This window comes from Schistocerca americana, chromosome 3 (assembly GCF_021461395.2).
Source record: "Schistocerca americana isolate TAMUIC-IGC-003095 chromosome 3, iqSchAmer2.1, whole genome shotgun sequence".
NCBI lineage: Eukaryota > Metazoa > Arthropoda > Insecta > Orthoptera > Acrididae > Schistocerca > Schistocerca americana.
Genome location: NC_060121.1, coordinates 839,288,944 through 839,302,780, shown reverse-complemented (window position 1 = coordinate 839,302,780; position 13,837 = coordinate 839,288,944). Strand labels below are relative to the sequence as shown.

The window sequence follows — 13,837 nt, the reverse complement described above, 5'->3', positions numbered from 1 at the left end:
TTACCACATTCTTCCCTTTAACATAAAAATTTGATTATTCACAAAACTTATTTTGCTGTGTAGTATTTGGTGTGACTAGCCTATCTGCATATGGGAGAAAAATACCATGAGGGAGTGAGAGTGGAAATAGAATGGGCAATGTAAATATTATCCAATTAAGGGATGTGGAAAATCAGCACTAGGCTTGACTTTTCTTGTGGACAACATAACAACTCAGCCTACATACACATGTGATATTCTACAATGACATAGATGCTACTTTTCTTTCATTCAGTCTCTTAAGAGAACTCATGTCTGCCGTATTTAGAATGAAAAAAGTTAGCAACTCTACTCTAAAGCTACACTGTTGTTATTACTTGAACAAACAGCCAATTTCATAGTTCCTTTCTCTCTTTGTGCCATTGGTCTATTTTGGTTCTGGGCGTGATGGGTATTTGCTGATAAATGTGAAAATCCAGCACACACATATCTGATGAGTGATTCATAAGACAGTGTAGGCATCTTCTTTTGAGCATCTTATTTCTGCTACCTATGTACCTGTCATCCACACATAAACTTATCATCCACAATTGAATACGCAGTGTATAGTGCAGTATATGGTGCTGAGCTTTCTACCAACCTCCCATCAGAGAACTTCACATTACATGCACTTGGCTGTTGTAAATCTAAAGCTTATCCAATAGTTGGTCTTTCGTCCCCCATTAGATTTTCTCATTCTCAAGGCACATCACCTGTTCTACCATCAACATGACTTGCAGTCCACAACTGTAAAATTCAAACATAATTGTTACACAAAAACACTCATTTGAACAGAATTAGATCACTTACTGCATTGATGCGACCTCCACGATGTACAATTTCATTTGTCGCTCTATGAACATGAGTTTTCTTAGGTTTTGGCACCTTTCTGAAATGAAAGAGATATATGCTGAAAGTAGCGAATTAATGGTTACTGAAAACATTTTTGCATTTTCAATCAAAAAGGATCATCTTAAGAAAAAAACTATGTATAAAATTACAAGGAGACAGAACAGTTGGCCTGTAGTTATCTCCAAGATATGAAATTTTTAGTACTGTATACAGACACACGTAAAAGTAGAACAGACTTTCAAAACTTTCTTTCCTCTGTGAGAAAAGAGGACAGAATGTGGGAGGTTTATGTATTTCTGTGGTGAGTGTCGACCACAGCAAAGTATAATAACTGGTTTTGTATTCTCCTCTACGCTGATTTCTTTGACATTTGGACATTTTCATGCCATGCTTTGTAAAGTTTCGTGTCATATTGTGTTCTCATGCTGAATAAATCTATTCAATCATCATGTGGCTGACTATTACTAATGTAGTTTATGTAACTACCATATGTAATATCCACATTGGTGACCCCGGACTGTGTTCATCGTTCATTTTGTCCCTGTGAAAATTTTTTAATCAGTAGTGTTGTTTGCTACAAGCAACGGACCTTCTGCCATTACCAACACACTTCCAAGTGCTTCCACAAGGCATTTCACATCAAGATTGTAAGAACCCAGTGAAATATAAAGTGCAAGCAACCGTTAAAACGGAACATGAACATGCACCCATCGTTTCACCATATCCACATGGCCTAACCTATATGACTTCACAATAGCCTGGTTTTGGCGTCTCACCCTTCCGCATCTCTGCCTGGACTGGATTCATACGTACCTGCTCAGACACTTTAACCCTTTCCAGCCCAGTGATGCCATATGGCATCATCATATTTAACTTTTTCCCAAGGCCAAACTATTTGTCCAAAGATTATAAACAAGTGTACAGGGCTTTCTAAAGTTCATTGTTCTTAGATTGGCTACCGCGAATTCGCTAAAACAGAGAGCACCAGGCTACAATGTCTTGACAAAAGTATTGTTGCATGGTGTCTACGGTACAGTGCACCCAGCTGGACTTTCAAAATATTATATCAAGGTAAAGGAAGCAAACTAATATAAAAGTTGCACTAATAAATTATTGTTGAAAGTGAAAATTAACTAGTAAACACTTTGAAAATAATGCTAGTTATGGTAATTTTCTGCTTGGAAGTCACAAACATGTGTGATTCCATTTGGCATCATTGGGCATTTGTTATGTTACCAACTGTAGTACATGCAATAACTTCGACTAAAGTTTACCATAATGTGTAACTCTAATATTTTCAAGTTTCTTTTGAAGCTTTATTATACTAACTAATATTAATATGTTAAAATTTTTAATGATATAATTTACCAGTTATTTAGCTGCTTTAGTAAAAAATTTCTGGCTTGTTTACCAGATGATTCGCAATCATAAATCATTATCAGAAGAAGAAATATTGCTGCTTCTTGAAGGTGATTTATCTGATTTTGACCTTGATACGTCTGGAGGAAGAGATTGAAAATGCTCGGCAGCAGGACCCTACTACACTGGATATACAGTTTCTTCAAGGAATGGACCTTGATGTGGTTGGAATTCTGGACCCTCAAGCCAATGATGAAGATGATGTTCCCTTAGCTTCAAGATTACTTGCTGAGCCAAACCTTGCACCAAGTCATTCAGCTCAGAAAATTCAGTGTGATACACACCGGGATCTTCGGTGGAGAATGAAGGACATTGAAGAAGTGGACACATCATGTAATGCAGTTTTTTCTGAACCTCCAGGCAATGAACTGAGACCTTTCCAGTATTTCAGAATAATGTGTAGTGATGACATTATCCAGAACCTAGTCGAGCAATCTAATCTATACTGCACACAGAAAACAAGTGCATCTTTAGATACAAATTTTCGTGAAATAGAAAAGTATATAGGGATAAACATCCTAGCAGGTGTTGTGAAAATGCCTAGTTACAGAATGTACTGGGCAGAGGCTACAAGATTTTCTCAAATAGCTGACTCAATGCCTAGAAATAGGTTTGATAAGCTAAGAAATTATTTACATGTGAATGACAACACTAAAATGAAACAAAGAGAGGATCCTGATTATGACAAGCTGTTCAAGGTGAGACCATTTGTTGACAAAATCAAACAAGGTTTTTCAATTATTGAACCTGAGGAATATCATTCAATGGATGAATTAATCATTCCTTTCAAAGGTCATTCATCCCTGAAACAGTATGTAAAAAGCAAACCACACAAGTGGGGTATAAAAGTTTTTGCCCATGCTGGTTCTAGTGGAATTGTGTACGATTTTGAAATATACTGAGGGAAAGGAACTGCACATAATGATACTGGTCTTGGTATAAGTGGTGATATTGTGATAAGGCTTGTGGAAGGCTGCCAAAGTATAAAAATTTTAAAGTGTTTACAGACAATTGGTTCACCTCTCACAATCTTATTTCTGCCCTGAAAAACTATGGCATTTTGGCTGTTGGAACTGTTAGACCCACAAGACTTCAAGGCTGCAATCTAAAAGCAGACAGTGAGCTGAAAAAGCAGGGACGAGGATCATACGATTACAGAACTGAAACAGAAAGAAACATCATAGCGCTGAAGTGGTATGATAACAAGTCTGTCATTCTTGCATCATCATACAAAGGAGTAAGTCCAGTAGAACCAGTGAGACGTTGGTCAGTGGGAGAATGAAAATATATTTATGTTCCAAGGCCAGACATTGTTAGAGAATATAACCGTTCGATGGGAGGAGTTGATCTGCACGACATGCTGGTTGCTTTGTACAGGAGTAATATTGGTGTGAAAAGATTTTATCTAAGGATCGTATTCCACCTCCTTGACATGTGTGTTGTGAATGTGTGGCTCCTAAACTGCCGACATTGCAGACAAAGAGGAATTACCAAACACATGTCTATGTTGATTTTTCGGTCTGATGTAGCTCATGGACTACTACCAAAAGCAGGAGACATTTTGGTAAGAAGACGAGGACGGCCATCAGATGACAGTCCATCGCCTACAGTTGTGAAGAAACGAGCCCCATTGGTTCCCAGCCCAGTTGATGATGTAAGGTATGACATTTGACACTGGGCACAGCATGTAGAAAACAAACAGAGATGTAAATTGTGCATTACAGCATGTTCTCGAACGAAATGCATCAAATGTAATAAACCTCTTTGCTTTATCAAAGACAGGAACTGTTTCTTAAATTCTCATGTAAAGTAACAATCATGATGTAAAAAACATAAAATTGTCCTGAAATGCAAGTTGCATTATTGTATGTACTAATTTTTCTTTACTAACTGCATCAAATTGTGTAATTAAAATATTCATTCAAGTTCCATTACCAAGCACTGTGACATCCCAACCACCTGACTGAAGGAAACAAATCCTGCCCAATGTTGCCATATGGAGTCATTCCAAATTTCCCTCCAAAAACAAAAATATAACAAAATTTCTTATAAATATGTATTTTTCCAATCATTATGTAGGGAAATACGCGAAAAAATATTTTTTCTCACAAGTAAATAAAAGTTGGGCTGGAAAGGGTTAACCTTACCCCATGTGTGTTTCAGACTCGACTTTACTGCACAGTTCGGTCTGGTGTATGTTACTCCCTGGAATAGACATTTTTTGGCCTGGGTCCCACAAACTGTTATGTCCCACATACGGTGCCTGGGGCAACTTGTACTCCGTATGTGCCTTCATCACCATCCCGTTTTTGTCACCTGCAGTGCCCAGCACTGGGGCCTCAGGTGTTGCACCACATACCGCATTTGCTGCTTGTATCTGACAACGGTACTGCCTTCTATCACGCAAGTCAACTTTGTCTCCAGGCCTCCTACTCCCCTCGGTGAGCACTACACCACGATGGCCAAAGGCGACGACCCCACTGGACAACCTGCTGTACTCAATCAAGATTTCGCCTCAAGTCCACCAACCTCCTGCATTTGCCTGCTTACTCACACCATACACTTAGGAACAAAGTGTCAAAGTTGCCTCAATTCTCAATGGACAACCTATGCACTTGGGTTTCTATCTTCGAGAATTTATTCAACTTGCATGGTATAGTGGACAAAAATTCTTGTTTTGTGTACCTAATCACCTACCTTCAAGACTACCCTATTAGTGACCTGGTGTTTTGTCTCCGCTCTGGAAAACATACATCGGGCTTTCAATACACTGAAATGAGCTCTTTCCTGCACTGTCACTTTGACACCTCCAGTTGCAGACACTCATATTTCCATTACGACGCGAGTGATTCGTGAATAGGTGCAGTGTTACAGCAATACTTGGGCAATACAACAGAGCCTTTGAAATTTTTTTCCAAGAAACTGACAGCCTCTCATCACGAACACTTCACATGTGACTCCAAATTACTGACAGTCTACGAAGTGGTACGCTGGTTTTGTGATAACATTGAGGGCTGTGAGTTCATCATCAACACAGATCACAGTCCCCTAGCAGATGCAATACGAAACCCAAGCAAAGATGTATCTGCACGATGCCTACACTACATGAACTTCATCTGTCAATAGTCCCCCGATTTGTGGTGTATACGAGGTGCAGACAATATCGCTGCGGACTAGCTCTCTTGTGTGAAATCTATAACCTCCCCCATCAATATGGATGAGCTTCCCAATATACACACAAATGATTCAGAGTTGTCGCAAATGCTTCAGGAATTGAATTGTAGTCCAATGTTCAAGCAATGCCTCCTCCCAGGCTCCACAACACTTATCTTCGGCGGCACTTCCACAGGTACATTCCACCTGGCCGTCCCCAACTCCTTCCGTCGTGCACTTTTCAACTCTCTTCATGGCCTCACCCATTCAGGGATTAAGGCTACAACTACCATCACAATGAAACACTTTGTCTGGTCAGGGATTCAAATGACTGCAGGGAGTGGACACATGCATGAGAACCATGTAAAAGGAGCAAAGTTGGCAGACATGCCCAGCCATCCCTCAAAACATTTGACATACCGAAGGACAGGTTACGACACCACCACATCGACATCATCGGCCCTCTACACCTACCGAACTGCTTCCGTTATGTACTGTCTACTACTGATTATACAACACAGTGAGTTGAAGCCGTTCCCCTCTCTGATATCAGCTGATGCCGTCCCACTCTTCGAGTCAGCATTGTTCTTCTGCCTGCTCTGTGGGGTGGAGAAATTCCACATGACAGCATTTCATCCCAAGAGTAAAGGCATACTGGATAGATGTCATTGCACTCTGAAGGCGGCACTTATGTGCCAAGGTGGCTCTTGGCCCTCCACATTTCCGTGGGTTCTACTTGGGATGCACACAGCACATAAAGATGACCTCCAAGCCTCATTAACAGAGTCTTATACACCAAAGTCCTTGTCCTACTCACTCAGTTTGTTGAGCCAACACCAATTCTAACCACAGACAAACTTCCAGAACTGCTAAACAAGTGCATGAATGCATTTCTAAAATACATACACCCTCTCCTCGCTCGAAGAGATCATACCATTCCTCGAGTATTCCTATATAAAGACCTCAGTGACACTACATTATGCTATGTGATGAGTCAGTTACAGCCACACTCCAACCCCCCTACTCTGGCCTGCACAGAGTCCTCAGTAGAGAGCAGGAAATTCTATTTAGTGGGAAGAAGCAGTGTCTGTAAACCGGCTCAAACCAGCCTGGTGTTTAGCCGATGACCCCCTCCCCTCTGCAGTATGGATGGCAGTTCTGATTCTACAGTTGTTGGTCCCTGGGGCGAGGTCACCGTTTCTCTTCCAAGTGATTCCTCTAGGGATCTTTCACTCCCTGAATGCAGTATCTACATCTACATCTACATCGATACTCCACAAACCACACTTAAATGCATGGCAGAGGGTTCATCAAACCACCTTCACAATAATTCTTTACTATTCCAGTCTCGAACAGCGAATGGAAAAAACAAACACCTATATCTTACCTGTATATCTAGATTCTGGTGCTGAAAAGCTTCGTTAGGTACATGTCAGGTTGCTGTGTTCATTGTAAAACTGCATGATGTAAGGTACTCCGGATAGATTGAAACTAACCTTATGCATTTTTGTTCCATTGAGTTAGCATCAATCATGGGAAAGCCTCTTTGTACTAAAAGGGTGCGGCTTAGTGCTCGCTGTTCAGTTTGAAGTGCCGTGGCAAAACAAGTGCTGTATCATTGTGAGAGATACAGATGCAAGTGAGTAAGCTGGGACTTACCCCAGTTCCCTACTACTAGTGCCACGTTATCATAACATGCCTGTGCATAGCACACAAAGTATTGCGTCACAATCTAAGAGTCAAATTAAGAAAATAAATTGAAACAGCTTTTCCAAACTTTGTCAGTGTATCCTTCAGTATATTAATGTTAAAACTGTTAAATCTCACAATGATCAGATGAATAAGTTTTGTTAAATACATTATTTTGAGAAAAATTAAGTGGTGCTCAATAATGAAGCTAGAAAACAGAAAATTGTTCATAATGTTCAAATGTATGTCACAAGCAGAAGTTACAAGTCTCAACTAGATCGGTGCAGTATTTTGGTCAAAATCAGTGATTTACAGAGCAATGAAGGCGCTGTACGGTCAGCAGCACCTACCCGTTTCAATACTGTTACTTTCCATCCTGGATTTTCCATTGTTAAACTTAACTTCAGTTATACAAAAATTAAGAAGATTGTAAATTGTTACACAACAGAGATATTAATTAATACAAATCCAAGACGGGGGCAATTTAGATGCTGCAAATTGTGCCTATGGCTGCTGATAGCAGATGTTCCTTTTGGCAGTCCACTGAGCCCATATACAAATACAGCCAGGAAGGCAGTGAAGAGACACTTTGCACCAAGCTATAAATATGTCCACATCAGTCAAACACCGGCATACATTCTGCCTCGGATGACGTCAGAGCTAGGCACCTACCAAATGCATTTTCGATAAAAGTATGAAGTGAACTCACAAGGACTGTACTGTAATATTTTGTTTAAAAAGTATCATTGTAATCAAGTAAATATGCTGCCACCCATTAAAACTGCAATATCATGATGACGGCATGCAACAAATGCCAAATTGGCATGTGACAGCATTTGACAGCCATAGGACCGTGGTCTATCGTAACTGTGGTTTTACCGTTTATGATACTGCTGCTTGTGTTGGTTGGGATCCAACGACCATCATGCGAATATGGAATCAATGGGTTTAGGAGGGCCATCCTTAACATGATGCAGGATCTCAGAAGGCCAATGTTACTGTGCCCAAGAGAAAAGCCATTGTTTGCTCACCAGTACAGAATCATTTAGTCAAGCAACACAGAGTCTGGAAATAAACTTCTTTAGACAAGTATACTTAAAGACTGTGCGATGACATCTGAAGCAACACACAATGTCAGCATAGTGACTATTGTGTGTGGCTTTCCTTGACAGCAGCACAGTGTGCACCAACAGTGGTGCAACCAACAACACTTAACAGAGGAATGGCACCACATAGTCTTTTAAGATGAGTCATGGTTCCTTATACATCATCACGTTGGAGTTATTCATGTGTGGAGTCTCCAAAGAGAAGAAATGTTGCCACATTGCATTCACCATCATCATAATCTTATTTTTGATTCACAAAGCAGGTAATTTAAGATAGCAGGCCTGATATGTTAAGACTGATGGCTTCGCCCTATCTTCCAGGTCTCCATGACGTTATCCTTCAAGAAGATAAGCAAGGCCGCATGTCGCTCTTGCTTTCTTGAACTACCTCAAAGCAGAGGGTATATGACTGTTTCCTTCTCCTGATTTTTCACCTACTTAAAAAATTTGGTCATGAGTTGCTGACAGACTAGCATGTCACCATTCCCCAGACACTGTGTAGATGAATTTTGACACAGATGTACCTGTAGCTGCCATCCAAGTTCAGATGAGTTAGAGTTATTGTTCTTGCTGGAAGTGGCAGGTCTGTGTACTAAATTTTGTACCTTATATACAACAAAATCACCAACATATATAGTAATGTATTATCCTTATTGTACTATGTAAGCACAATAAGTAAAATTCAGTTATTTGCTATCGTTCTTGAAGCTGCACTGTTAATGGTCAGAAGTGTATTAAGTTACGAAAAGCAGATAAGCAGCAGCTAATCAGGGTAATGAGGACACAGAAGCTTTTCAAAGAAAAGCAGCTTTCTTTCAAACTGACTTGATTAATTTTAGATGACATAAGCATGAATAGCGCTATAGTGATTATTTGTTGTTGACGCAGTAGACAGATTAATATTCTGTGATATCTTTTCTTTTTTGTTAATGTATACCTCATTCCACATCTTTGGAGCTTCTACTTCTCAATGGGACCGACAGAAATGAAGTCTCAACAATACTGCAGTCACCGTTTGTACTAAGTTATCTGTACACTCAAATGATGATATTGAAATTTTACCAAATAATTATGAAAACTGACAGGAAGATGGAAAAAGTAAGGATAGTGAAAGTTAATGCCAAGCATTTTACGATAACTTCGTGGTGACTTGAAAATAAAGACCAAAAGATTACGAGAAATATGCCAATAACCTGTTGAGAACTCATGGAAAAGTGAGTTTATATACAAGGATATAAAGAAACACCACTTAGTGTACAAAAGTCTTACAGTGTTTGGAGGAGATAAAAATTAATCTTTTTTATGTGACCCATTGGAGGTCCATTATGGCTTTGGAGCTAGTGATGTTCAGAGACTCTGTTCAAACTGCCATGTGCTGATTATTGTTTTACAGATGTTACTGAAAATGTCATTGACTTATATTACTACACAACTGGCAACTGTATACTAAAAAGCAGTGCGACAAAATTATCTATTATAATCTGGGGACCCAAGAAAATTGGATTTCACATGTACACTGAAGATGTGTCAGAAATCCACTCAAAGAAAGTGTCATGAATTTTCTGCTGATGACAGGCAGGTAGCAACTGACATTCTGGAAAATGACATCATAGGATCAGAGGAAAATTTAAGTTATCAGGATTGTTGACATTATATAACCAAACATCCTGGGAAGATCAATGGTGAATTCAGGAGAAAGGGTACTGTGGTTTATCATCCACATCTACAGCTATACTCTGCAAAACACTGTGAGGTGCGTGGCAGAGGGTAAGTCCCTCTGGAATCTATCAGTAAACTGAAGTCTACCACCTGCTTTACCCATGACTGAACCTATGTGATCACTCCATTTCATATCCCTATAAAGTGTTACAGCCAGGTATTTGTATTGCACGAGTTGGGCAATTCTAGAAGTGACTCATTGATATTATGGTCATAGAATACTATGTTTTTTCGTTTTGTGAAGTGCATTTCTGAACATTTAAAGCAAGCTGCCAATCTCTGCACCACTTTGAAATCTTATCAATATCTCACTGAATATTTATGCTGCTTCTTTCAGATAGTACTTCACTATAGGTAACTGCATCATCTGCAAGAAGCCTATTTTACTATTAATACTGTCTGCAAGGTCATTAATATACAACATGAACAGCAAGGGCGCCAACACCCTTCCCTAGGGTACACCCAAAGTTACTTCTACATCTGACAATTACTCTCCATCCAAGATAACATGCTACACCCTCTCTAACAAAAAGTCTTCGGTCCAGTCACCGATTTCACTTGATACCCCATATGATTGTACTTTTGACAATACGTGTTGGTGTGGTACTGAGTCAAATGCTTTTACAAAAACAAGAAATACAGCATTTACCTGATGGCCTTGATCCAAAGTGAGAAAAATGCATGTTGGGTTTCACATGATTGATGTTTTTGAAATCCATGCTGATTGGTACTGATGAGGCGATTCCTTTCATGACAACTCATTATGTTTGAGCTCAGAATATGTTCTAAGAATCTACAACAAATCAATGTCAAGGATATTGGACGGTAGTTTCGTGTATCACTTCCACTACCCTTCTTTTGGACAGGAGTTGATCCGTGCATGGATCGTATTCCCACCATCATGTATTTTACACCCTATTTTTGAGTTACTTCCACCTCACTATGTTAATTTAAGTTACTGCTGTCACTGAGTTGCTGCTTTACCTGACTGTGAGCGGCATTAGCAGCACTTATCGATATATCCCCTTTCGTAGTATCTTTGCTAGACTGCTATTACTTCCCAGTCGTCGTCTGTCATAAGCCAGTGCGGGTCGCGAGTTCGGGCTGCCAGTCGGGGAGTTGCAATGCGGCACTAATGCAGTTGGGTTGGAGAAGTGAGGCCTGCGTCTTGGCTCGCCCGACCATTGCTGCCACGCATCACTTGAGCCAGGCGACGGTATTGGTGGTTTGTCGGGGGTCGTCCTACTGGACGATGCGTTTTGGCTCGCCAATTGTTCATGAGTCGGCTGTGCATGTGTGCATTGACTCCCAATTTGTCTTCGTGTGTGCTTAGTTCCTGTTGTGTGTCATTGAGGTCTTCGTGCAAGTGTTTGTCAGGTTGTGTGTGTAGTTGGCGTTATGTCCACTGACGATTATTTTACATGTTCTCGGCGTTCTGAGGGGAGTCGGTTGATTGCTGCGGACCAGGGGAGTTATCTGCGTGTGGTGCAGTTGGCTGGGTCTGCAGGCAGTCCCTGAGCAGTGTCAGAGCATGTGTGGAGCTGTCCAATCGCTACAAGCTTTGTGGTTCACCGACCCACGATGTCAATGTTGAGTAGTGGTTTCAACTACCCAAGCCATGTCCGTTCATGTTCTGGTGGTTCATTTCAGTGGTTTGCTGTTGGGGAGGTTTTCCTGTGAGCAACACCAAGTGTTTCTATTGCTGAAATTTAGCCAGCATGCACTACAATTCACTATATTTGTTGACTACATTTCGAGTGCACCAGCGGAATTTTCTGTCTAGTGGCTGTTAGTGTTCTGGTTACCTTCCCTGGCCACTAGCGTGATTTCAGGCAGTGTCCTTTCCTCACCTGTTGTCGCTGTCCAACATGGTATGTAATTTTGACAGCTAATACATACTTCATTGTGGATTATCATGTGCATAACCTTTTGTGTTTGAGTTCTTGTGTACTGATTGATGCCAAGCAAGTCGTGTCGGTCAGTCCGTGGCTGTCCCCTGGTTGGGTTCCGACGGATCAAGTGTAGGTGGACTCACCACCTGTCTCACCTAAGTGAACGAGAGCAGACCGACCTCCCTAGAGGCTTCTGAGTGCTGTTGTCTTTATTGTCTTTCCCATCTGTGTTTAATTATCTGTTTTCAGCTACTTAAAAATTTAAGGCTTATGGTTATATTTTTTTTAAAATTTTGGAAAATTTATTTTGGGCTTTCAGCCTTGCAACCTTATTTTTAAAATTATCTTTCAAGCTTAAACACTGTGCCCTTCTGCCTTTAAAAGATTATGGTAATATATTTTAAAATTTTGAAACTTAATTGTGGCCTTCAGCCATTTGTATTGTGCCTTGCATACGTTTGTTCTGTCTACTTTGCCTTCAGGCTTTCCACCTAGTTGTGATATATGTTTTTTAATTATTTTATTTGCTATTTTGATTGCATTTTTATCTTGTTGATTTTTAAAATTTCTTGTTTGGAGGCCTTCTGCCGTGAAAGAGTTGCATTTGGTAAAGGTTCGGGTATGTGCCACTTTGGTTGTAAATGTGTTATTAAATTACAATTAGAAGGTGAAACTGACCCCAACCTTATTTGGCCCTTTCCACAATCCTAGTTACCTGTTCTGCCCATCGGGTTTAGAGGGCATTTCAGGTGTAACCTGTATTTTTTTCCAAGGACTAGGCATGGTTTTTGTTCAAGGGATCTACAATAGATTAGAGTTAGAAGAGGGCCTAACTCACCTGCAAAATCAGTATAGAATCTGACAGGTATTCCATCGCGCTCTGGAAGTTTGCTCATTTTTAATGATTTCAGCTGTTTCTCAACACCACTGACACTAATACTTACTTCATTCATCTTTTCAGTGGTACGAGTATTACATTCGGGCAATTCTCCTAGGTTTCCCATTGTAAAGGAACATTTAAAAAGGGAGTTAAACATTCAAATTTTTCTTTGCTACCTTCAATTTCAGTTCCTGTCTCATTAACTAGGGACTGGACACTAACTCTGGTGCCACGAACGGCCTTTACATATGACCAGAATGTCTTTGAGTTCTGTAAAAGGTCACTTGACAATTGATATTTGAGAAATGAAATGAAAGGAGGAAACAAGACTTCATAAAAAATATGTTTCTGAATGCCCCTGAGATCAAAGAATGGACACACTGACATTCATTCCATGGATAGGCTGAGTCCTCATTCAGAAGCTTCAAGTTCTCAAATAAACCAAACAAAAGAAAAGTATGGGGATATCTACACAAAAGAATTCCTGGACAGTGTTCCAAAAATGCCATCACACTACTGCAGGAAATGCCCCTCTAAGTTGTTCAGTGAGCACTCTGTAAAATCCAAACAACAGCCTGATGGACTCTACAAAGAAAACTTCAATGTGGAGATTGTTCCACCCTAAACTGAACCACTTTTAACTTTAACAAGTGCAAAATGTGTTGCAGATAGAGAGCTGAGAACCTTAGTGGTGGCATATGGTGTGGCACAGAGAATGGAAGAAAACAAAGTTGGTTGTTTCTAACTTGACAATGTAGATTTTATAAAGCCATGATGCAGTGTGCTTGCTACTGGTTCTGAGACACTCAAGGAGAATTGGTTTCAACATAGCTTACCTCATGTGTCATTAACATCCTGTCCAGAAAGTTTATGGAAAATCCTCTTCAAGTCATTCTTTATTCTGACGTTTGCACATCTCAGGATAGAAAAGTGACAGTACCAAATGCTCTTCTATTATTAGCAATTGATACAATGGTGATAGAAGGGTATTGAATATGCCAAATTTTTCAAAAGTCATTTTTAGATGGAAAGTGACTCAGATCACTATTCAGATGGAATGCGACTCAAAACACTATTCAATGGAGTGTGCGCTTAGAGGACATAAAGGT

At 40.1% G+C, this 13,837-nt stretch overlaps 1 protein-coding gene across 1 annotated transcript in view; it reads right to left on the bottom strand.

Moving 5' to 3' along the window:
• LOC124605568 (ATP-dependent DNA helicase 2 subunit 1) overlaps nucleotides 1-13,837 on the bottom strand; it is a 172,610-nt gene that overhangs the window by 54,327 nt on the left and 104,446 nt on the right. Inside the window, exon 6 of the mRNA XM_047137342.1 lies at nucleotides 829-907. Coding sequence (XP_046993298.1) covers nucleotides 829-907 — 79 coding nt within the window. The remainder of the gene's footprint in view (nucleotides 1-828; nucleotides 908-13,837) is intronic.